The sequence below is a fragment of the Xyrauchen texanus genome, chromosome 42, assembly GCF_025860055.1.
Source record: "Xyrauchen texanus isolate HMW12.3.18 chromosome 42, RBS_HiC_50CHRs, whole genome shotgun sequence".
Taxonomy (NCBI): domain Eukaryota; kingdom Metazoa; phylum Chordata; class Actinopteri; order Cypriniformes; family Catostomidae; genus Xyrauchen; species Xyrauchen texanus.
This window is the reverse complement of record NC_068317.1, coordinates 33,927,707-33,954,188: the sequence shown is the minus strand read 5'-3', so window position 1 is coordinate 33,954,188 and position 26,482 is coordinate 33,927,707. Positions and strand designations below refer to the sequence as shown.

The 26,482-nt window shown below is 39.8% G+C and overlaps 1 protein-coding gene across 1 annotated transcript in view; it reads left to right on the top strand.

Moving 5' to 3' along the window:
* The first annotated feature begins 1,387 nt into the window (after nt 1–1,387).
* Nucleotides 1,388–26,482, top strand: part of LOC127634927 (ankyrin repeat and fibronectin type-III domain-containing protein 1) — a 100,989-nt gene continuing 75,894 nt past the window's right edge. The window contains exons 1-3 of the mRNA XM_052114688.1: nt 1,388–1,588; nt 8,312–8,490; nt 10,801–11,024. Of these exons, the coding sequence (XP_051970648.1) occupies nt 1,470–1,588; nt 8,312–8,490; nt 10,801–11,024 (522 nt within the window). The 5' untranslated portion in view covers nt 1,388–1,469. The remainder of the gene's footprint in view (nt 1,589–8,311; nt 8,491–10,800; nt 11,025–26,482) is intronic.

Sequence of the window (26,482 nt, the reverse complement as noted above, 5' to 3'; positions counted from 1 at the left end):
GGCGGGCGCTGCAGAGCACTTTTTTCAATATGAATTTGAGATAAGAGATGCATGTACCATCGATGAACAACCTGTTCAAATGTCTTTAAAGGTTTATTAGTTAACAATAGAAATTAATCACCAATATGGAAAAAAATGGAAGGGATTTTAACTTTAAGAACCATATTGTTGCACTCTATAGTTTTTCTGAATTTTAAAGGGATAGCTCACCCAAAGAGGGCAGTTGTCATCATTTACTCACCCTCACGTCGTTCCAAACCCGTACTACTTTCTGTCTTTCTATCTTTTTTTTCTCTCCATACAATGAAAGTGAATTGTGACCGAGGCAATCATTATGACTAATATCTCCTTTTTGCTTTGGAAGAACGAAAGTCATACAGGTTTGGATCAACATGAGGGTGATTAAACAATGACAGAATTTTCATTCCTTTAACTTAAGTGTGCCGTTCGGCTTTTATGATAGCTGCTGATTGTTGAGGTCAGGTCATGATACATACGTGCATTTTTTGTATTTTCATACGTGTACAAAGACAGTGGATATCAAAACCTCTCTTGTTATTTAAACAAACCTGGAAGGCTGTCTCACACACAAACACACACACACACACACACACACACACACACACACACACACACACATTTGTGTACATGCTCATTATAGCTTTTATCTTGACGTTTACGTTGCATTTTACAGCAAAGCATGATGCACTTTTTGCACATTTTTATCAAAACGCTACAGTTTTAGGTTTTGATATCGTCAAAGGGTTCAGAAAAGGATAATAACGGATGCAAAAGAAAAGAAGACCCCTCTACTATTGATCAAAGCATGATTTACACAAACACAAACATTGAGAGAGAGCCTCATTTTGCATGCACAGCAGTTGACAAAAATCACTGATTCTTCACTCATTTATGTACCCCGAGTGCATTGTCTTCCCAAATCACATTTAAAACCTTGATTCATCTTTATTCATTCATTATTTTCTCGCCTGCTCCAGATTAATTTTTTCCCTCGGCACGCGAGGGAAAGATGGAGAGAGAGAGAGAGAGAGTGAGAGTGAGAGAGAGACGGCAAGATACGGATGTTGATGATGTTGCAGCAGCGTTGATGGTGCTCCGGAGGGACAATGCCGAAAGACACTAAACTCACACGCGCCTGTGTCATTCTGTCGCTCTTGCTCCAGGGGGAGACCCTCTGCACCCGTCGCGCCGCTTCGGAGGAAGTTATAAGCATTGCTATTTTCAGTGTGTGAGCGAGCAGCGCTCAGGCAGGCAGATAACTGCTCTCCACGCCCTGTTCACGGCTGTTTGATGAGAACGAGGGAATGTAGGGATGAGAGAGGAGGCGAGAGCCAGTGAATTAATATGATACTTAGATAAACAACGGCACTGCTGGTGACCACGCTCGTGGACTAAAGCAAGACGTTATCTTTGAATGCGGACACACATGCACACACGCAGGGCACAGAATGGCAAGTTTCGGGAAACTTACGGATTACTTTAGCCGTCGGCGTTCCAGAGACGAGCTCGTGGCTCGGAGAGATGCCCGACGCAGTGGCAGTTACTGCTGCACAGTGGCCGAAGCCAGGTACTTCTTTAAATGCAGACAGTGTGAAAGAGATTTGAGAGTGTGTATGGTGTAGTTGATAGAGTATGTTGTTGTTGTTGCTGCAGCTTTTGAAATTACGTGTGTGCACAAATGCATGTTATTATATGATAAAGCAGTACCCCTATGTTTGGTATGAAATCTCTCTAGTCTTATAGGTAATATATATTTTTTTCTTGTTTTTCAGTAAAAAATCTATAAAAATTTCTTAAAGCAAGATACGTTTCCTTGAGAAGCAAAATTACAAGATATGTTGTTTTGCGCCGAGAAATCTAATTTTGTAACATTTATGCTTATAATAAGATATAACTATTTGCCAATTGGAGTAAGAAAAAAATAACTTGATTTAAAGGGAAAACGTACCCCATTTGCAAATAGTTGTTTCTTGTTATAAGGATAGACATTACTAAATTTTACGTAATGATTCATTCTGCATCTCAAGTCATTTTTTCTTGTCTTAACAATGTTTAGACATTTTTACTGGCAAATAAGACAAACATATTTTTTCCCCCCAGTGTTATTGCACAGGTGTTTCTCTTTCATTGTTCTCTGCAATGCAACTCTTAAAGGGACAGTTCACCCATAAATGAAAAATCTCTCATCATTTACTCACCCTCATGACATCCCAGGTGTGCATGACTTTGTTTCTTCAGCAGAACACAAATGAAGATTGTGCAAGTGAATGGTGACCAAAACCGTTAAGTTTCAAAAAGCACATAAATGCAGCATAAAAGCAATCCGGACTCCAGTGGTTTAATCCATGTCTTCTGAAGTGATGTGATAGGTGTGGGTGAGAAACGGATCAATATTGAAGTCCTTTTTTATCATAAATCTACTGTTACAGAGAATTGTTTACATCTGTCTCCATTTGCTCTCTATTTAAACTCATCGCTGTCTAGGAGAAACAATTGATATGATTTAAAGAGATCTTATTTGTGATTTTTCTTTCCCATAGTGAAGTATGTTTAAAACTGCCATCTAATATCCAAAAGACACACGTTTGTTTGCATTGATCCTAGACATTATTTTGAATGCATCAGACAGAATTAAGACATAAAAACAGGTTTCAAACCAGTTTCGCCTTCCATAACAAAAAAAAACAGGTAGTCCTGCCCAGAAAGACACACTTCAGCTTTGCATCCGACGTAATGATGGAAGTGGATTTGAGTCACGTCTCGTGTTTTTGTCAGATTATGAATTCAGCCCACTATGATTTTAAAGCAAGGATTAAGGAATCACTCTGAACTAGTTCCATTCATTTAAAGAATATACAATATCCACGATCAATTAAGTTAATTGAGATGAGCTAGATCAGGGATTCCCTCCGCACGGTTCATGTTCCTGGGGGTGCGTGAAAAGAATTGGAATTTGCTATGATGAACCTAACAAAAGATGAGATCCACACAATCCATTTGTCATTGAAGAATGTCTCTTTTAACACCTTCTTGTTCTTTACAGTTTGTTGATCAAAAACAACAAAAAAGAAACATTAATTCTAATAAAGAATAGCAGGGATGCGCTAAAGAAACTGCCACTCGTTAATATGCGCTCACTGGATGAACAGCCGCCGGTAGTCTTAAAGGAACAGTACCGTTTTAGATTGTTCTACATATAAATGTATATACTTGTGAATTGTACAAATTATGCATGTAAACAAAAAAATGCAATCAAACATATGTATGCAATAAAAGGGGACTAAAATGGAATGAAAACCAAAATTGAACAAAACGTTTAGCAGAACGTAATAAGGGCGATAAAATGATATCGATATATATCACGATAAAGAAAATCCAAGATAAGCTTTTGAGGAATTTTCGATATTTACTACGTGTCGGTAAAACACAAGCAGTTTGGCTTTCTCAGGCTGCGTTTCCTCTGGGGTGGACGAAATCCACTCAAAGGCGCTCAGCGCTAGGAGAGATCTCGCGCAGCACCGCTGCCAATCCTACGATCCACCTTGCGAGCATGACGCTCGGCTGTCATAGGAATGAATTGAAAACGCTCTCAGCTTCGCTCACAACGCGCCAGAGGTAACGTAGGGTCAGACTGGATGAACTTGCTAATGCTAGCTGCCTTGCTAACGATTAGGCTACGTCGGACACCGGATTGCTCCATCCGCACCGCAAGACTTCATGACAACGGTTGCGCTCTCTCATCGTCTCTAGTGAAGAGTGCAACAGAACAACAGTGATGTGGACAACAGCTCTGATCTTTCTGCGCTGTAATCTTCAATATTGTTCTCTAGCACCAAACATGCATCATTTCTGCCCTGTCCCGCTCCGCACGCGTCACCTCTCTTCCCTGCATGTGTGTAGACATGAAGCGCCGCATGAGTTAACGTGCTTTCAAAGCAGCTTTTAGACCAAAACGTTTTTCTCTTCTAAATGTATCTTTATTAATCAGAATGTTACGAGCCTTTAATAATAAACAAATCCAATAAACAAATCGATTTCTGTTCTGATTTTGTGGAAATTAATTAGATGTCTGGAATGGAAAAGGAAAGACTAAAAGTACTAGTTGGTCGACGAGTCTCTCACTTTAATGAAAATATACAAATGTTTTCTAAATGTTCTCTCGGGACACCCCTGAACCCACATTCAGCATCAGTCCACAGTCACAAGGGCTTCTGTGTCCCATACTTGAGTATCTGAATCTAAAGAAATATACAAATATTTCATTTTTAATGTACAAATATTCCAACAAATACTGGACTGCTGTCACTATACTTCAGAACAAACCGATGATCTTTAACATTCATTTTCAACTGATAAACGGTAAAAGACGGTAAAATTGGATCCCGTAGACCCCACCGCTTTGGCCGTCTCTGGACCCCCTGTGCAGTTTTGTTGAGACTATTTTGACTGATCAGAATTTTTTCTTCTTTTCTTCCGTCAACTTTCAAATAAAAAAAGAAAGAGCAACGTGTGAATGTATATCGTGATAAATATCGATATCGAACAATATGAAAAAGATTATCCTGATAACAATTTTGGCCATATCGCCCAGTCCTAGAACGGAACTGAAAATGGGAACAAAGCGATTTATCAATTGTTCCGGAGTGAAAACTGTATTTTTAAATGCTAATAACTGTTAATTTAATTTCAGTAATTTTTTCGTGAAACTAAAGGGCAAAGGGGTTATCACAGTACAGTTTTGGAACTACACCACTTTATGTTGCCTGAAAAAATGAATCATGTGTTTTGATCCTGATGGAAACTGCAGCATCACACATTTATTTCTGTGAATGAAGATCTTTTTAATAACTATGTATAAATACTACACATACATGCACGACTAATCCAAACACATGCAACACATTATTAGAGGTAAAAAGTACTTTTCTCAGTTATTTCCAAGTCTTCCGTGGATTATTGTTAGTTATGATGCATTAACACAGATTTGATGTGGTCAGGGTTTGACTGTAAATACAGTTATACTTAACTGTTAATTAACTGCTTGTTATGATTTCTGTGCTGATAATATTCTAGCATTATATTCATGATGTTAGTCAGAGGGGAACTGGCCCCCACAGCGAGTCTGGTTTCTCCCAAGATTATTTTTCTCCATTAACCAACATCTTAAGGAGCCTTCGGCTTGCTCACTGGGGTTATAAATACAATTATTATTTAATTCAATCGTATTTAATCAAACTACACAATGATGGCTCTAAGACATTATAGATAGCACAGTTTCAGTTTCTGTTAATGCATGATTTTCTTTGAAATGAAGTGTGTTGTGAAAGGCGCTATATTGTATACTCCAGCATACAGGAAAACATATTGCTTATTTTCTGCTTATTTTGATGAGGCAAGTGGCATATTTTGGGATTTTTGCTCAGAACAAACCTAAAAGAAAAACACGTCGTTTTTAGTCCCTGCAATAAAATATATGACATTTCTAGACACCATATTTATTGATTGTGATCTGCCCCTTATCTCAGCGCCAGCTGTGCTCAATCACGACCAGGCCACGCCCTCCTCCTCGTCACATGATTGAATGCATGGAATAAAAAGCAAAAACTTTACCAAAAATATGAAAAACTAATTTTGTGTCATTTATATTTTGTAATAAATTATCATTTTATGATAATCAATATTAATGATCAGGTTAAATGGTTTAATCTTTGGTACATATTTTTGGTTTTGTGTTGATGAAGAGGTACTTTAGCCTTACTGATGGTACTGTGGGGTACATATGGGAAAAAAAGTTTGGAAGCACTGGTCAAGATCACAGTTATATGGCTGCAAATCATTAGAAATAAAGTTATTTAAAGGGTCAAGTTCATGCAAAAAAAATAAAAACCTGTATGTTTATTAGGCTCAGTCACTATTCATATTCATTGCATCATTCATCATCCATGCAACGAAAGTGAATGGTGACTGAGGCTTTCATTGTGCCATTCTTATTTTGTGTTCTACGGATGAAAGTCATGTGGGGTTGGAACAACATGAGGGTGAGGATATAATGGCAGAATTGTATTTTTGGGTGAAAATCATTTTAACAAGCGGTGCGAATACCATTTTGCATTGAATCATTTTTTAAACGGGCAGGTCCAATGCTGGGAGAACCACATGAAACCTTTAATATTTGATATATATAGTGGAATTATTGGCACAATCCTCAATCAAATGCTCTGTGTAGCTCTGGCGTTTCTCTGTTTCTGTTTCTCCGTCTTCTTTTGGGGATGTTTGTAGTAAGTTTGTTGTCTCTGGAGTCTGGACTTTGTCTTAGATGTTGCGAAATACAAAATATTTTCTGTCTGAGCTGTAGCTTTGATTTACTCCAGTGTTTTGGATCATAATCATGTTGCATAACTCAACGACTGCTCCGATCACTCACAGACGCTGTCACATTCTGCTGTAGAATTTCCTCACACAGTTTGGAATTTACTGGTCCATCATTGCCAGACATTCAGACAATTCTATGCTTTATCCTCCATGCTTCAAGAATAATGCTTTTTAATGTTACAAAACACAGTTCATGCAAACATCAAATTATGATGCCTCTCATGTGATATTTTCAGATAAATATCAGCTCTCTTTGTACATTTAACTCAATCACTGTGTTAAGCCTTACTTTTACAAATGTACCAGTATTTCAGTGCTTTTTTAAACATATTTAGTCATGTAGCGCATGACATTCAGTAGCCTTCCACAGGGAAGCTTAATATATATGTAGTCTATTAGACAACATCACCATGCATTACTAGCGTCAGAAACAAGATTCAGAGCTGCGCACACAGACCTCAACACTTGGTGCACAAAACATGATGATGGTAACGATTTTTTGATCATTAAGGAGTACATCGAAATTCAGACTTCACAAAACAAGAATTTACCAAACAAATTCAAAAATACAAACGGTGTAGATCAACTTGTAAACGGTGAAACCATGCAAGCTCGTTAATTATTCAAGCTCTATCCTCGGTGAACACCAGCTTTGAAAAGTTAAGTAAAGTGTACGCATTTTATTTATCCGTGAAATGCACTTAAATTAGCAAATTAATACGACAACTCTACTTTAGGACTAAACATGATGACACATTGTAAAGATAACAAACAATCATAAACTATATTTACTTATAAGCTAGAGCTTATTATATAAAACATTGATAATTAACGAGTACATCGAAATTCAGACTTCACAAAACATATACAAGCTAGAGCTTATAAGTACATTTTTACACGTTTGAATTGAGTACAAATGTAGAATTTACTTAATATTTCCAAGGTAACGCTTAAACTTACTCAATGTAGAATGTAGATAATCTTTACAGCTATTGTTACTTTAACAAAATCGTATTTGTTTTCAGTGTAGGTGCATGCAGCGGCGACACACATAGACGCACACTTTGTTTACCATGTTTGCTATGCTGATGACATCATGAGCACTTTGTGCGAGACATACCGGCATGCAGAAGACCGAAGTACACTTTGGGCCAGTGTTAGCTTCGGTAGTGAACACTAAAACTAAAATAAAGCATTTTTGTCAACTGAAAAATAAAAACTAACACAGTTGGAAAAACAAACTGAATCTAAACTAAACTATTTGTCATAACTCCAAAACTAACTACATGTGGCTGCGCTCATGACATGTGGTGCTGATGCATCGCGGATGACCCGAGTTTGAATCCCGCCTCATGAGGTCCTTTCCCATTTCCATTTCCATTCCCACTCTTCTCCCTTGTCATTTCCTGTCACCTCTCCACTAACTCTGTCATTAAAATTAAAATGTATTTAACGTAAATTACAGTTTAATGAAAGATTTTATTTCAGGTACTTAAATATTCTTGGGTAATCAGTTACAACAAAAGTTGAGTATTCTCAACTTTTCGGGTTTTACAGTGAAAAACGAACAAAAATGAAACAAAATTTGTAATGAAATTTTTTTTTACAAAATATAGACATTTCAAACTTTAATAACAGTGTAACAAAATACATAGACTAGTTATTGGGCAAAATATCAGCTAGGCATATTAATAGTGCTATTAACCTATAACGATTGTCGATAAACAGAAGTCGTCATGCGCCTGGTGTCAGTTCCAAAACATTGACCACAAAAAAACAACCTTGGTCAACCACTAAATGAACAGATTTCTTCTGAGTCTGATTTATTTGAATAAGCTGATTGTTGGTCGTTATCAGCGTATTGGTGTCCATGTCAACGCACTCATTGATTACCGATCATCGATTGATTGTGTTCCAGGTCATTGGAGCGACGGCTACAGAGGCCCAAGTTGGCCAAATCCAGGACATTACCCAGCATTCCCCAGTCCCCCGCTGTCAGCCGGATGCAACCATCAGAAAATGTTTCTGAACGTGAACGCCACCCACGTCTTCCCTCCAGTCCTGGTGGTCTTGAAGCTTGTACGCTCCCCCCGGCAGGTACAGCGTGTGTTTGTTTAAAAGGCTATTCCAGCCAGAAATGAAAATTCTGTCATCATTTACTCACCCTTATGTTGTTCCAAACCTGCATGACTTTATTTCTTCCATAGAATACAAAAGGATATGTTAAGCAGAATTAGTCACATTCACTTTGATTGTATGGATTAAAAGATGCCGTGGAAAGGAATGGTGAATCCTATTGACCTATTGACCTTTTGGAAATAAATACACAAATGTTCTAGAGAGATATTTGATAGATTGGTCAATGGACAACATTTTATCATGCACTTGGAATGAGAAGTGACCACACGGCACATTCCATTCACAGCATCATGTGCAAGTGCCGCACCATGTGAGATTGTTTAGCGTGTTCGCAGCCTGCGTGCACTCGATATTTACTTCCTCCCTGCTCCACTGGGCCAAATCCTCTCTCCTTTTTCTCACGCTTTTCTCCACAATTCTCACAGCCAAGCTGCTCTTGTGTAAAGCTCCTGTAAAGGATTTTTTTTTCTTTGCCGTCTCTCAAACGTTAAACCTAAAGTCTTTAGCTTCCTCCCCATTCTAGTTGCTTAGCAACCGCCATCGCCAACAGCGGAGCATGTGGCTGTTTCAAATGCCCCGAAATCCCAGCCATCTTTACCAGCATGTTTGACATGCTCGTTATTCTGGCATCGTGCCAAATAAGGGCCGTAGAAACACTGACTCGGAAATCTGATCAGAATTAATAAGAGAGTTTGGGAGGAGTGGGGCAAGATGTGCCACTTTTTCCTGAAAGGAATATTCCCGGTTCAATTCAAGTTAAGCTCCTTCGACAGCACTTGAGGCATAATGTTGAATACCTAAAAAAAAATGTTTGACTCGTCATGCTTTTCTTTATAAAAAGCAGAAATCTGTGTTCCAGTGTGGCAATTACAATGAAAGTCAATGGGGCCATTTTTTTAACGTTAAATTACTCACTGTTTCAAGTGTATCGACACAAGATGTAAACAACATGTGTGTTAACATGATTTCAGTGTGATAAAAACACTTACTTACTGCATCTGTGTAAACTTATAGCCAATTTTACAACTTTGTTGCCATGACGATATATCGCCGTAAACCCTAATACCACCATAAAAGTGTAAATTTAAACAACTTTACAGCTCAAATAATACATGAGTTTTAACAAGAATTAATGCAAGTGCTTTTATAAAATTATAAGCGTCACATTTCTGTGATTTTAAAACCTCTAAAAATTGGCCCCATTGACTTCCAAACTAAGTGCCTCACTTTATCCTCCATTTTTGCTTTTATTAATCAAAATTATGCTACAAATGCTGTCGATTGATCTTAGCTTGTATTGAACTTGGAATATTCCTTTAAGTTGTCCTTTTAACGGAGTAAAAAATACATAAAAAAGGTATTTCTGACTTTATATCTCACAATTCTGATTTTATTACTCACAATTACGGTTTTAGATGTTTCGCAATTTCATCAGAATTTCTCTCTTGCAACTTTTAACTCTTTTTAAAATGTAATTTTCGAATTAAAATTAAATAGAAATCGAAGGAAACACCGTATAGTCACAATTACGTGAAATAAAGTCGCACATTATAGCTTGCATATACCAGAGTTTATATTATGCAATTGCATGAAATAGTCAGAATTGTGAATTATAAAGTTTTTTATTCTGTGGTGGGATCCATAAAGAAAGGAGATATTAAATAATTTACATAGTTTATATTTATACATTGGAAAATCACCAACATGTGTGATGTATTTTTGAGACCTGGATAATTTTGCTTTGACAAATTCATTTTTAACCTACATGGCATTTGACAAAATGTATAGAAAAATATGAAAAATATTCTAGATTAATATTGCTAAATTAAAGGGATAGTTCCTAAATTGTGTCATCATTTACTCACCCTCATGTTGTTCTAAAAGCTTTTTTTCTTCCATGGAACACAAAAGGAGATATTGGCACAATGTTAGTCTCAGTCACCATTCAATTTCATTGTTTGAAAAAATTTTTAATAAAAGATGCTATGAAAGTGAATGGTGACTGAGATGCCTAATGATGCCTAACATTGTGTTTCAGTAGAAGAAAGAAAGTCATATGCGTTTGGAGCAGCATTAGGGTGATTAAACAATCATTTTTGAGTGAATTATCATTTTAAGTGGGTGGCACATCTTACCCACTCTCCTCCTTGCCACATTTAGATATTTTTACAGGTACGGCACGGGCTGTCAGGGCGAAACCACCATCAAAAAAGTTTTGCAATATGTGATATTTGACTAATGTGTAATAAACTTCTCTCTCCGTCTCAGGTGAGATGTGGCATCTAGAAGATGAAAACGACGGGGACGTCCCTCCGGGCACGGTCGACCTCCGTCCGCGCTCTCAGTCGCCATTCTCACATTTCCGTCGTCGGGCGGCGTATCTAAGGAAAAGTATTTCGGCGGATGACCACCTGGCTGATTCTGAATTTGAGCCCACCAAGGCGGAGGGGAGGAGCTTAGCCGACCCCAAAGTTAAACTGAAAAGGAAGTTTGTAAGTAAATTTGTCCATTTTTTTTTGGTTTGTGTACACCTCACTTGTGTAACAGAATTGCAATAATAATGACATGTTTAATGAATGTTTTCACACTGAACACTCCCTTGGATTTCATTGGTCAGACAAAGATAGGCCCGCCCCCAAAATCATGACATTGGTTGAGCCAGTGTTGCTGTGTTTGGCTGATCATTATGCTGATTAATGTTTTATTTGGGGAAACAACCTACAGATAGTTTACTTAATGTTGTCTTGGCATATTAAGCTGGGACAGCACAACGTATTTTAACATCATAACAATTACACTTGATACACTTCAGCTTTAATATATTAAAAATTTTTATTATTAATGTATAATAACATGGCTACAAACTGATAAAGCTACACACTTACACACAGGGGGTTTTGTATTAATATTTCATGTGGTGTGTATTATAGCAGGTAAGTTGATCCCTCATTACCTGCCCGTGCTGTGTAATAAAGGCTCAGGTGTTCGAATGCAACCTAACATGCCTAGTGAATTCAGATAGCACCAAAGTCTCTGTGTGTGTATGCTGGAGTATGCACTGTTAGAATGGGCTCGTCGCTGCAGATAATGGGTCGTCTGTGTTTGGGGGTAAGACATCTAGTGCTTGTTTATTTGTTCATAATCTTAAATATCTTTTGTAAAGTTCTTTACTGTTGGTCAAAGTGAGCGACAGCGCTGTGTTTGGGAGTTTTATATATATCTGTGTGTGTGTGTGTGTGTGTGTGTGTGAGAGAGAGAGAGAGAGAGAGAGAGAGAGAGAGAGAGAGAGAGAGAGAGAGAGAGAGAGAGAGAGAGAGAGAGAGAGAGAGAGAGAGAGAGAGACGCTATTAAATCTACAAAGAAAATGTAGATGATCTTATTTGTCAACCTTACTAGTCCATAGGGTTGGGAACAATTACTTAAAAAAAATACTGATTCCTGAACAGATGATACTTGTGAGTTCTTTTGGGACTAACTAATGACGATTCTCAGTTGCCTCCGCGTCTGAGACCGTCAACCCGCGCATCTATCACGTGGCTTGTTGAGCACGTTACCGTGGAGACGTAGCACGTGTGGAGGCTTCACGCTATTCTCCACGGCATACACTCACAACTCGCCACACGCCCCACTGAGAGCGAGAACCACATTATAGTGACCACGAGGAGGTTACCCCATGTGACTCTACTTTCCCTAGCCACCGGCCAATTTGGTTGCTTAGGAGACCTGGCTGGAGTCACTCAGCACACTCTGGTATTCGAAGTCGTGACTCCAGGGGTGATAGTCTGCGTCAATACTCACTGAGATACCCAGACCCCCCCGTTGTGGTTCATTGTGAAGTGTGAAGCACACGCAGACTTTTTATTTCATTAACTGGCAGCCTTTTGTGGCTTAATTGTCACACTAAGACAGTTCATGATATTATTTTGATTAACTTTGGCATTCATACGTACATTCCTTATATCCTAAATATGTCAAATTCTGTATCGCTGCACATGAGGGCATCCGATAAGAATTGCATTTATTATTACCAGATATTTCTTGCTCAGAAGTCCGGTAAGGAACCGGAACCGGAATCGTCAAGTGTAATCAGAACTGGAGTCATTATATTCTTGATTTCCATCCCTATTAACCAACGAATTGGCCGAATTGTCAACAAGTTTATCATCCAGACCCATTACTACATGTGCATTTTATAAGCTCCTTTCCCCCCCTGAATGCTTTAATTATCAGTGTCATGCTACTGTAAGCATATTTTTTTTTTTGTAACATTGTGTGTGTGTTTTATAAGAGCAAGTATATTCTTTAGTAACGCCTTCAGAAATCATATCAGGATTTGTCACACAGTTGTCACAGTTTACAGTATTTTGTACACAAACCGAGTCTTGGCTGTCTGCCGACAACTGCCTGCTTAAAGTCAGAGAGATTTGCTGGAGAAAATGGCTGGAAAAGCTTTATCCTCTGCATTAGGATTTCCTGTGTGAATGGCCTGCTGCATGCAGATAATTGTGGAGTCTGTAGAATTGTAAGTAGATTTCTTTTACTTGCTCTGTTTAGCGGTGAAGCACGCTACTGTTTGTGGGGGAAATTACAGCAACGGTTCCGTCAGAAAGCTGCTTTTAAATAATTCAAGATTGAAATTTATGGCAGGGGTTTTGTCATATATATTAGTGAAATATTTCCAATGCATGATTACGCAATTTGGTTGGATTGGTTCTGTAATTGAGGTTAAATGGTATATTGAAAATGCGTGCCTTTTTCTGTAGATATGTGCTCCTTACATGTGTTTGCATCAAGACTGTAGCTCAGATAATTATTATGCTTGATGGTAATCCGAAGTTCATGTTAATGCATATGCACAGACACGCCTCAACTGATGTCCAGTTCTGTGCTGATACTTTACAGTTCACTTGCATCCCAATTACACTTCTGTCAGGTCATGCTGTTTATATGCAATGTGTTTATAAGAGGTCAGATATTGCATTTATTTATGATAAATAGTAGTCCTATATCATGACTTTTATGACCAGACAGACTAAAAAATTATACTTTAGTGAATCTCCTGGTCAACTGAAAACATATGGCCACATTTAAAAGCTTATTTTTGCATTAAGAAAGCTTATATTTAGATTTAATTCAACTAGATGTGCAAATAGGATACGGTGTAAAAATAAATGATGTAAAGTGAAAATTGGCAATGAGGTATATATGTAGTATGTTCCAAGTGATCAATGTAGTGTGATCAATGTATGTCCATTTACATGCATTGGGACATTATCTTCATGTCAATTAAGCAAATTGCCAGTCAATTCATATTAATGCAATGCATCTTGATTTTTTACTTTTTACGTAGAGACTAATGGCCAAAAGTTTGGAATAATGTACAGATTTTGCTCTAATGGAAATAAATTGGTACTTTTATTCACCAAAGTGTCATTCAACTGAACACAATGTATGTCAGGACAATAATAACAAATTACAATTTGAAAAAACTTTTTAAACTACTTCAAAGAGTTCTCATCAAACAATCCTCCACGTGCAGCAATGACAGCTTTGCAGATCTTTGGCATTCTAGCGGACAGTTTGTCTAGATACTCCGGTGACCTTTCACCCCACACTTCCTGTAGCACCTGCCATAGATGTGTCTGTCTTGTCGGGCACTTCTCACGCACCTTACAGTCTAGCTGATCCCACAAAATCTCAATGAGGTTTAGATCCGTAACACTCTTTTCCAATTATCTGTTGTCCAATATCTGTGTTTCTTTGCCCACTCGAACCTTTTCTTTTTGTTTTTCTGTTTCAAAAGTGGCTTTTCTTTGCAGTTCTTCCCACAAGAGTCTTCTCTTTACTGTTGTACATGAAACTGGTGATGAGCGGGTAGAATTCAATGAAGCTGTCAGCGGAGGACATGTGAGGCGTCTATTTCTCAAACTAGAGACTCTGATGTACTTATCCTCTTGTTTAGTTGTACATCTGGTCTTCCACATCTCTTTCTGTCCTTGTTAGAGACAGTTGTGCTTTATCTTTAAAGACTTTAGTTACACCATAGTATGAAATTTGCATTTTGTTTTGCAATTTTAAGCATTGTATCGCCTTCAATCCTCAAAACAATGAATGACTGACGAGTTTCAAGAGAAAGCTGTTTATTTTTTGCCATTTTTGACCTAATATTGACCTTAACACATGCCAGTCTATTGCATACTGTGCAACTCAAAAACAAACACAAAGACAACATTAAGCTTCATTTAATGAACCAAATATCTTTAAACTGTGTTTGATATAATGGCAAGTGATTTTCTAGTATCAAATGATCAATTTAGCATGATTACTCAAGGATAAGGTGTTGGAGTGCATCAGTTTTTGACATCAGTAATGTCCTGACTATACTTTGTGATCAGTTGATTATTTGATATACTTTATTATACTTTCCTCCCCAATGTGGCATGCCCAATTCCCCCCTTTTACATATATATTTTCAATGTTGTTCTTCACTTGAATTATTCTTAATTTAGTATTCCTATTTAAGATGAACTAATCCTATTGTATGAAGACATTTTAATGTTAATTCTGGCATAACGCAGACAACTCACTCCATGAATGTAGGAAAAATCAGGACATTTTGTGATTTGTCAGAGTAACGTTTGCAATCATGACAGTTTGATGCATTAAACAATGTAAAATACATTTAGTGCATTGATCGCATTTAGAAACTGGAGAGCATCTATGTGTTGAATATCTGTTTGGTTCATGTGTAGTTCTGTTGTTAGAGCTCTAGATGGCAGCAGTGAATAGATGCAAACTCCATAAATAAATTAGCTAAAGTTCATTTTAACCCTCAGACTTATAACTCAAATGTTAAACGTCATCCATATTTATAGGGGACGATTATGACTAATAAGAGACCAGAAAGATTCAAGAGACGGAAGAAACTTGGTGACGTTTAACGTGTGTCATCTCTCTCTCGTGTGAATGTTGTTTTCTTTAGAAGTTTGACTCTCACACACAGAGACACACACACACACACACATTGGAGGGGCGAAAGGCTAGACATGTTTTCCTTGCAGGAGTAGTTGCTGTTGGTTACATGGTGAAACGGTGGCCATTAAGGAGTCATTATATATTTAGACGTGGGCTGTCTCTTTCTCTCCTTTTTCTCGTTCCTCTTCCTCTATGAAGTTTGATCTTCCTTTCTTTTCATCTAATCTTGTTTGGGTTTTTGCTCAGTGTTTATCTCTAACAGGAAAGATTATTTCTTGATTTGTGTATTCACTAGAAAAATGTATTGTAAATTAATACTTTTTTTTTAAAGCAGTTTTTCTAAGCAAATCTTAATGGTATAAAATGAAGTAAAACCTGTTTTACCTCATGACATAATTTTGACATTTGAGTAGATACTGTATCTTTTACTAACACATATGCTATACATGGTACTTAAACTTAGTAACATTTAAATGAACATATTATTAGAACATGTCCATATCTGACTCGCCTCAATCTGGGTGGAGGAGGACGAATCTCAGTTGCCTCCGCGTCTGAGACCGTCAAATCAATGCATTTTATCATGTGACTTGTTGAACGTGTTACCGCGGATACCTAGTGGCTTCACGCTATTCTCCGTGGCATCCACACACAACACACCATGTGCGCCAACAAGAGCGAGAACCACATTATAGCGACCACGAGGAGGTTACCCCATGTGACTCTACCCTCCTAGCAACCGGATCAGTTGGTTGCTTAGGAAGCCTGACTGGAGTCACTCAGCGCGCCCTGGATTCAAACTCACGACTCCAACTGTGCTAAGATATCCAGACCCCCTAAGTCCTTTTTTTTAACTCTAAATCTCCACTTTAACTTTCACATCTGGAAGTGAAAGTTAAAGTGGGGATTTAGAGTGAAAAAGGACTTAAATATGGTTGTTCCATTTATCTCAGCTCATATTGGTTATTAAACAATTAGAGAAGCACGGTTGTCAATTACGAGCATTAAATCAGATCTACTTCTAATTTACACTATTAGAGTGTGACATTTGGATCACAGATGTTTTATTAGAGTTTAAATTAGACTTTGGTCAATGCAACCGGCTCTGTTTAACAGCACTCATGTGTTGGACTTTCTGAGCTTGACTGATTGATGTTATTGCTCTTAAGGTTCATTAACTTGCTATTGCAGTTGGGTGTTTTGCTGTTTAAGTGGCTGCAAAGTTGTATTAATTGCTGTTAAAGGGATAGTGCACTCAACAAATTTACTCACCCTCTTGTGGTTATAAACACTTAATAATTGTTTTCTGCCATGGAACACAAAAGGAGAAATTTAACTGGTTGCTTCAGTCACCCATGCTATTATAAAGAATGGGGACCACCAGAGCATTCCAAAAGGTCTAATATATTAGTCCAGATATGTTACAGTCTTCTGAAGCTATATGATAGCTTTACTTAAGGATCAGACCAACATTTTCTTTATTATTCACTGAAAATCCTGACATCTGGCCTATGGCTGTCCTTGGTGCCATTCATTCATGAGGAGTTCATGAGAGATGTAGCGATGATTGATTTCGTAAATTAATAATAATTTTTAGCCAGATCTTTTCAATTGGTTGATGCAGTTCACAAAACCAGTCTGAATGATTTTCATAAATCAAACTGACTTGTCGTGTCTTGGCTTCAATAAAAGTTAAGCTCAATCAACAGCATTTGTGGCATAATATTTATTACCCAAAAAATTCTGTTAATAATTTAGACAAAAAAAAATCACAGTTACAATAGGAACTTACAGTGGAAGCGAATGGGGCCAATCTGTAAACATTAAAATACACATGGTTTCAAAGGCACATCCACAAGACATAAGCATTTACATACATTTTGGTGAGTTATACATGTGTTAGTGTGATAAAATGGGATAAAATCAGGGGTTTACTGGCATTAAGATGTATACCAGGATACAGGGTTTCCTGGCGTTGCGTCGTCATGAAAACAAAGTTGAAAAATTGGATATAACGTTACACGGAAAAGGTTAGTAAGTGTTTTTATCACAGTAAAATAATGTTAAAATGTATTATGTTTATGTCTTCTGTCTATACTTTTGAAACACTGTGTATTTTAACATTTACAGATTGGCCCCATTCACTTCCATTGTAAGTGTCTCACTGGAACACAGATTATTTAATTTTTTTAAATAAACAAGGGTGTAAAGGGTTACAAGGGAATGAGGCGAGAACTGTGTGTGTGACTGTCTGTGACAGTGACTGACTGTGTGAGTGTGAGTGAGAGTGAGAGAGAGTGTGACTGACTGTGACAGTGAGAGTGTGACTGACTGTGACAGTGAGAGTGTGACTGACTGTAATAGTGAGAGTGTGACTGACTGTAATAGTGAGAGTGTGACTGACTGTAATAGTGAGAGTGTGACTGACTGTGACAGTGAGAGTGTGACTGACTGTGACAGTGAGAGTGTGACTGACTGTAATAGTGAGAGTGTGACTGACTGTGACAGTGAGAGTGTGACTGACTGTGACAGAGTGTAACTTACTGTGACAGTGAGAGTGTAACTGACTGTGACCGTGTGAGTGTGACTGACTGTGACAGTGAGAGTGTGACTGACTGTAATAGTGAGAGTGTGACTGACTGTGACAGTGAGAGTGTAACTGACTGTGACCGTGTGAGTGTGACTGACTGTGACAGTGAGAGTGTGACTGACTGTAATAGTGAGAGTGTGACTGACTGTGACAGTGAGAGAGTGACTGACTGTAATAGTGAGAGTGTGACTGACTGTGACAGTGTAACTTACTGTGACAGTGAGAGTGTAACTGACTATGACCGTGTGAGTGTGACTGACTGTAATAGTGAGAGTGTGACTGACTGTGACAGAGTGTAACTTACTGTGACAGTGAGAGTGTGACTGACTGTAATAGTGAGAGTGTGACTGACTGTGACAGAGTGTAACTGACTGTGACAGTGAGAGTGTGACTGACTGTAATAGTGAGAGTGTGACTGACTGTGACAGAGTGTAACTGACTGTGACAGTGAGAGTGTGACTGACTGTAATAGTGAGAGTGTGACTGACTGTGACAGAGTGTAACTGACTGTGACAGTGAGAGTGTGACTGACTGTGACAGTGAGAGTGTGACTGACTGTGACAGAGTGTAACTGACTATGACCGTGTGAGTGTGACTGACTGTAATAGTGAGAGTGTGACTGACTGTGACAGAGTGTAACTGACTGTGACAGTGAGAGTGTGACTGACTGTAATAGTGAGAGTGTGACTGACTGTGACAGAGTGTAACTGACTGTGACAGTGAGAGTGTGACTGACAGTGAGAGTGTGACTGACTGTAATAGTGAGAGTGTGACTGACTGTGACAGTGAGAGTGTGACTGACTGTAATAGTGAGAGTGTGACTGACTGTAATAGTGAGAGTGTGACTGACTGTGACAGTGAGAGTGTGACTGACTGTGACAGAGTGTAACTTACTGTGACAGTGAGGGTGTAACTGACTGTGACCGTGTGAGTGTGACTGACTGTGACCGTGTGAGTGTAACTGACTGTGACCGTGTGAGTGTGACTGACTGTGACCGTGTGAGTGACTGTAACCGTGAGAGTGAGTGAGCGTGCGACTGATTGTGAGAGTGAGTGAGCGTGTGACGGTGTGAGAGTGTGACTGACTGTGACAGTGAGCATGTGACTGACTGTGACAGTGTGAGTGACTGTAACAGTGAGAGTGTAACTGACTGCGACAGTGAGGGAGAGTGTGACTGTGACAGTGTGAGTGACTGTAACAGTGAGAGTGTAACTGACTGCGACAGTGAGAGAGAGTGTGACTGTGACAGTGTGAGTGTGAGTGACTGTAACAGTGAGAGTGTAACTGACTGCGACAGTGAGAGAGAGTGACTGACTGTGACAGTGTGAGTGTGACTGACTGTGAGAGTGAGAGTGTGACTGATTGTGAGAGTGAGAGTGTGACTGACTGTGAGAGTTTGACTAACAGTGAGAGTGTGAGTTACTGTAACAGTGAGAGTGTGAGTGACTGTGACAGTGAGAGTGTGACTGACTGTGACAGTGGGAGAGTGTGTGACTGACTGTGACAGTGAGAGAGAGTGTGACTGACTGTGACAGTGAGAGTGTGAGTGACTGTAACAGTGTGAGTGTGAGTGACTGTGACAGTGAGAGAGAGTGTGACTGACTGTGACAGTGAGAGTGTGAGTGACTGTAACGGTGTGAGTGTGAGTGACTGACAGTGTGAGTGACTGTGACAGTGAGAGAGAGTGTGACTGACTGTGACAGTGAGAGTGAGTGAGAGTGTGAGTGACTGTAACAGTGTGAGTGACAGTAATAGTGAGAGTGTGACTGACTGTGACAGTGAGAGAGAGTGTGACTGACTGTGACAGTGTAACTGACTGTGACAGTGAGAGAGAGTGTAACTGACTGTGACAGTGAGAGAGAGTGTAACTGACTGTGACAGTGAGAGAGAGTGTGACTGACTGTGACAGTGAGAGTGAGTGAGAGTGTGAGTGACTGTAACAGTGTGAGTGACTGTAACAGTGTGAGTGACTGTGACAGTGAGAGAGAGTGTGACTGACTGTGACAGTGAGAGTGTGACTGACTGTGACAGTGAGAGTGTGACTGACTGTAATAGTGAGAGTGTGACTGACTGTAATAGTGAGAGTGTGACTGACTGTGACAGTGAGAGTGTGACTGACTGTGACAGTGAGAGTGTGACTGACTGTAATAGTGAGAGTGTGACTGACTGTGACAGTGAGAGTGTGACTGACTGTGACAGTGAGAGTGTGACTGACTGTGACAGAGTGTAACTTACTGTGACAGTGAGAGTGTAACTGACTGTGACCGTGTGAGTGTGACTGACTGTGACAGTGAGAGTGTGACTGACTGTAATAGTGAGAGTGTGACTGACTGTGACAGTGAGAGTGTAACTGACTGTGACCGTGTGAGTGTGACTGACTGTGACAGTGAGAGTGTGACTGACTGTAATAGTGAGAGTGTGACTGACTGTGACAGTGAGAGAGTGACTGACTGTAATAGTGAGAGTGTGACTGACTGTGACAGTGTAACTTACTGTGACAGTGAGAGTGTAACTGACTATGACCGTGTGAGTGTGACTGACTGTAATAGTGAGAGTGTGACTGACTGTGACAGAGTGTAACTTACTGTGACAGTGAGAGTGTGACTGACTGTAATAGTGAGAGTGTGACTGACTGTGACAGAGTGTAACTGACTGTGACAGTGAGAGTGTGACTGACTGTAATAGTGAGAGTGTGACTGACTGTGACAGAGTGTAACTGACTGTGACAGTGAGAGTGTGACTGACTGTAATAGTGAGAGTGTGACTGACTGTGACAGTGAGAGTGTGACTGACAGTGAGAGTGTGACTGACTGTAATAGTGAGAGTGTGACTGACTGTGACAGTGAGAGTGTGACTGACTGTAATAGTGAGAGTGTGACTGACTGTAATAGTGAGAGTGTGACTGACTGTGACAGTGAGAGTGTGACTGACTGTGACAGAGTGTAACTTACTGTGACAGTGAGGGTGTAACTGACTGTGACCGTGTGAGTGTGACTGACTGTGACCGTGTGAGTGTAACTGACTGTGACCGTGTGAGTGTGACTGACTGTGACCGTGTGAGTGACTGTAACCGTGAGAGTGAGTGAGCGTGCGACTGATTGTGAGAGTGAGTGAGCGTGTGACGGTGTGAGAGTGTGACTGACTGTGACAGTGAGCATGTGACTGACTGTGACAGTGTGAGTGACTGTAACAGTGAGAGTGTAACTGACTGCGACAGTGAGGGAGAGTGTGACTGTGACAGTGTGAGTGACTGTAACAGTGAGAGTGTAACTGACTGCGACAGTGAGAGAGAGTGTGACTGTGACAGTGTGAGTGTGAGTGACTGTAACAGTGAGAGTGTAACTGACTGCGACAGTGAGAGAGAGTGTGACTGACTGTGACAGTGTGAGTGTGACTGACTGTGAGAGTGAGAGTGTGACTGATTGTGAGAGTGAGAGTGTGACTGACTGTGAGAGTTTGACTAACAGTGAGAGTGTGAGTTACTGTAACAGTGAGAGTGTGAGTGACTGTGACAGTGAGAGTGTGACTGACTGTGACAGTGGGAGAGTGTGTGACTGACTGTGACAGTGAGAGAGAGTGTGACTGACTGTGACAGTGAGAGTGTGAGTGACTGTAACAGTGTGAGTGTGAGTGACTGTGACAGTGAGAGAGAGTGTGACTGACTGTGACAGTGAGAGTGTGAGTGACTGTAACGGTGTGAGTGTGAGTGACTGACAGTGTGAGTGACTGTGACAGTGAGAGAGAGTGTGACTGACTGTGACAGTGAGAGTGAGTGAGAGTGTGAGTGACTGTAACAGTGTGAGTGACAGTAATAGTGAGAGTGTGACTGACTGTGACAGTGAGAGAGAGTGTGACTGACTGTGACAGTGTAACTGACTGTGACAGTGAGAGAGAGTGTAACTGACTGTGACAGTGAGAGAGAGTGTAACTGACTGTGACAGTGAGAGAGAGTGTGACTGACTGTGACAGTGAGAGTGAGTGAGAGTGTGAGTGACTGTAACAGTGTGAGTGACTGTAACAGTGTGAGTGACTGTGACAGTGAGAGAGAGTGTGACTGACTGTGACAGTGTAACTGACTGTGACAGTGAGAGAGAGTGTGACTGACTGTGACAGTGAGAGTGTGAGTGACTTTGACAGTGAGAGTGTGAGTGACTGTGACAGTGAGAGAAAGTGTGACTGACTGTGACAGTGAGAGAGAGTGTGACTGACTGTGACAGTGAGAGAGAGTATGACTGACTGTGACAGTGAGAGTGTGACTGACTGTGACAGTGAGAGTGTGAGTGACTGTAACAGTGTGAGTGTGAGTGACTGTGACAGTGAGAGAGAGTGTGAGTGACTGTGACAGTGTGAGTGACTGTAACAGTGAGAGTGTAACTGACTGCGACAGTGAGGGAGAGTGTGACTGTGACAGTGTGAGTGACTGTAACAGTGAGAGTGTAACTGACTGCGACAGTGAGAGAGAGTGTGACAGTGAGAGTGTGACTGACTGTGAGAGTGAGTGAGAGTGTGACTGACTGTGAGTGAGTGAGAGTGTGAGTGACTGTGAGAGTGTGAGTGACTGTGACCGTGAGAGTGAGTGAGAGTGTGACTGACTGTGAGAGTGAGTGAGAGTGTGAGTGACTGTGAGAGTGAGTGTGAGTGACTGTGACCGTGAGAGTGAGTGAGAGTGTGAGTGACTGTGAGTGAGTGAGAGTGTGAGTGACTGTGACTGTGAGAGTGGAGAGTGACGTGAGAGAGTGAGTGTGACTGACTGTGACAGTGAGAGAGTGTGAGTGACTGTGACCGTGAGAGTGAGTGAGAGTGTGAGTGACTGTGAGAGTGAGTGAGAGTGTGAGTGACTGTGACAGTGAGAGTGAGTGAGAGTGTGACTGACTGTGACAGTGAGAGAGAGTGTGAGTGACTGTGACCGTGAGTGAGAGTGTGAGTGACTGTGAGAGTGAGTGAGAGTGAGTGAGTGAGAGTGTGAATGACTGTGACAGTGAGAGAGAGTGAGAGTGTGACTGACTGTGACAGTGAGAGAGTGTGTGACTGACTGTGACAGTGAGTGAGAGTGTGAGTGACTGTGAGAGTGAGTGAGAGTGAGACTGACTGTGACGGTGTGAGAGTGTGTGTGTGTGTGTTTTGGTAGTTTACAAGGAAATTTTTCAGGTTACAAACTGGTAATTACAAGGGTAATATGGTTTATGAGTTTATGGTAATATGGTTTATGAGGACATTTCAAGTGTCCCCATAAATTTAAATGTATAAAATATAAATGTAAAAATGCATAACGTTTTTTTGAGGGGGGACAGACTCTATAGTTCGTACAGTATAGTAATCATTATGTCTGTGAAGAGTCCTCATAAGGATAGCTGCACCAACGTGTGTGTGTGTGTGTGTGTGTGTGTGTGTGTGTGTGTGTGTGTGTGTGTGTGTGTGTGTGTGTGTGGACTGGCTGACTCCCAGATGTATGGCCAAAGAATGCTGCCCTTCATATGCTTACAAACAGTCCTTGGAAATTCTACTTACAAGATGTTTGTGTACACGTGTGTGTTTATAAATATGTGTCCATGTCTCTGAATTTGTTGACTCCATCTCTCTCTCTCTCTCTTACATACTCGCACACATCATGTGCAATGCAAATATCAGATACCTGTATGTTTTGTCTTATCGAAGGCTCTGGAATTGATGTCCACTGTGGGGCGCTAAAAATGATTTTAAAAGTTCTCCCAAACAGATGAGCATTTTAAGGGTAATGCTCCTCCCTACGCTAAACCAAACCTATAGTGTCCAAAAAAAGCAAATGTGAAATTGAAAACACAATTGCGTCACTTTGTGGTGCTTCTGAGACCCTTTTGTCTCACATGTTGACTTGTGTGCTCTTCCGGACTCATATCCCGTTCCTTTAGATCACAAGTGCAATGCTTTATCAGTTGAGCTACCACGCAATTTGATCGCACTCGAAAAATCTTGCAGATGTATTTGGTTATGTAATGCAAACGTGTATAAAAGACATGCACTATAGTAGAAGTGTTTACATATCAAAAGTTAGCAATGTGTGAGAAACAGGCTGAAAAGTAAGTGTTTATTAACTGATAATCTACCATTTGTGTGAAAGGGAATAAAAGTCATTGTTGCTGTGCCTTTATTGTTCATTTCATCAGGAAACTGTTGCGATACGTAAAATGAGCCAAGTAAAAATAATTTTGCAGTAATGTAGGTGTAGTAACATATTTCTATGAGACCAGGTTGGATGATTTGCTTCCTTTTATATTAGCTCCAGTATAGTTTTTTGTTTGGGGCATGCATAGACTGTCCATTTTGGGTCATCTCGGTGTCTGTCAGTCTTATATTCATTCTTTTTTGTTTTTCAACATCAATGGAAGAAGATTTTTCTCATTCCTGTCACGATCACCAGCGAGTGTGAAGGAACTTTTACACTATCAAAAGACTTTTGAGAGCAATGAGATAAAGAATATCTGATCTTATTGTGTTGGAAAGACAAAAATGAATGGAGCAAAACATGAACACTTACTGTTTGTTTCGTCACACTTTGAGATTATAGTGGACCGTTAAAAAAGGAATCAAATATGACATCTAAAAATCATAAAATGCATAAGCCACTTGAATATTTAAATAGCCAGTTTCAGTTTCAAAGACAAATCAGAATAATGTAATCCAGCAGGCTTTACGTTCCTATCCTTTTAATATCCTTTTACAGTTGGAATGAATCTCTATAAATGTCTTCTCACTTAAATAAATACACATAGCTTCCAAACAACTCTGAAAATCAGCTCAAAATAACTGCATCTATTTAAAGATCTTCTTAACCTGTCATGACACATACACGAACATCTTGTTGCAGGGTGGTTTTATTTGGGGGGGGGGGGATCTTCCTTCTTTAGGCCTGTTGTCATGACAACACCAGTTTTTCAGGAAATGAACTGCAAAATAACAGGAACACAGTATGCACACGTGTGTACACACGGTTCGTGTGTCTAATTATATGTGCATGCTGATATGAGTCGTTTGCCTCCAAGTGTTATAAATATTATAATATAATTGTAGCATTATTTGCAATATAGTTTTTCTATGCATATAGTGAAAAAACTGTAATAAAAGATTGTAAGATATGTAAAAAGCCTCTCGACTCATCATGTTTAATATGTTCTTAATAATACTGTATTTTTGCACTCTCAAAAATGGAGCTTTTGACATGATTGTTTTTTATGTGATTTTAATGACGTCCAGTTTCAAAATTATTTGTACTTCAGACTTTTTATTTGTTGGACAAGAAAAACTGGCTTCATGCCACGTTTCTCACATTTGGTTTACGACCTTTGAAAATGGGTAAAATGTTACTATTTTAAGATGGAGCCACATTGAGTGCCCCATATCTCTGGGATATAATGATATAGGGCCTTAAAAAGGAACATACAAAAAGGAAAGTTTCTTCTAAATCAGAATGTAAAAGGATATTTAGATATATTTAATACTTCAGGAGTTATATACACTGCAACTTTGTAAAAAAAAAAATAAATAAAAAGTGTTTTTCCCATTTTTGGACTTGCACCATTGGCATATAAAGCAACAGTAGGTGCTGAAGTCGACTGCTTTTAGTAATAGACCTACCCATCTCTGTGTAAAAATTAAATAATGCCACTGCCACCTTTCCAAGTGTTTATTTGAATTTTTAACTATCTAGCCCTATTTTGTGAGCTCTATTCCTTAAGTGCAGCACTATGAGATATATGTTCAAAGTCAGTGGGAATGGCAATGCAGTTTTTATACTTTCTTGGTGCAAAGAGCTAATGAGCTGGGTCAAGTGCAATTTAATTCTGAGGTTCTACTCTGCATCTCTTATATCGTCTGCATCCTATTATATATTGCGTTTCATCTCAAGCACCGTTGATACAAATGAAGACCGCACATTTATAAGAAGTTGGTAGTGTAAATGGACTGTATGTAATACATGGAAGAATAGAAAAATGGATGTGACGAGGAGGATGGCGTGGCCGGGCCGTGAGGATACATGCCCAACGCTGAGTTGCCTAATCAGCGGGAGGGAGATAAGGGAAGAGCCGGGGATGCTATAGGGAGAGAGAGAGAGACACACTTGGCCACTCTTGTGTGTGTGCGTGTGTGTTTTATGTTTCAGTTTTTTCAGTTTGATGTTCTGTTTGATTCAAGTTTTGTTGTTTGTTACTCCGGTTCCCACTTACGCCTTTCCCCGAATTGTTACACGGGTGCCGAATCCCACGAAAGGAGGAAGGGCACGCTGTCCGGGAGAACTTGCCACTGCCATCTGCCAGGAGGAGTTGCCATTGCCATCCACCAGGAAGCCAGAGGAACTGCTGCCATCGGCCAGGAAGCGGAGGAGCCATGCCGTCCCAGCCGGGAGGCGG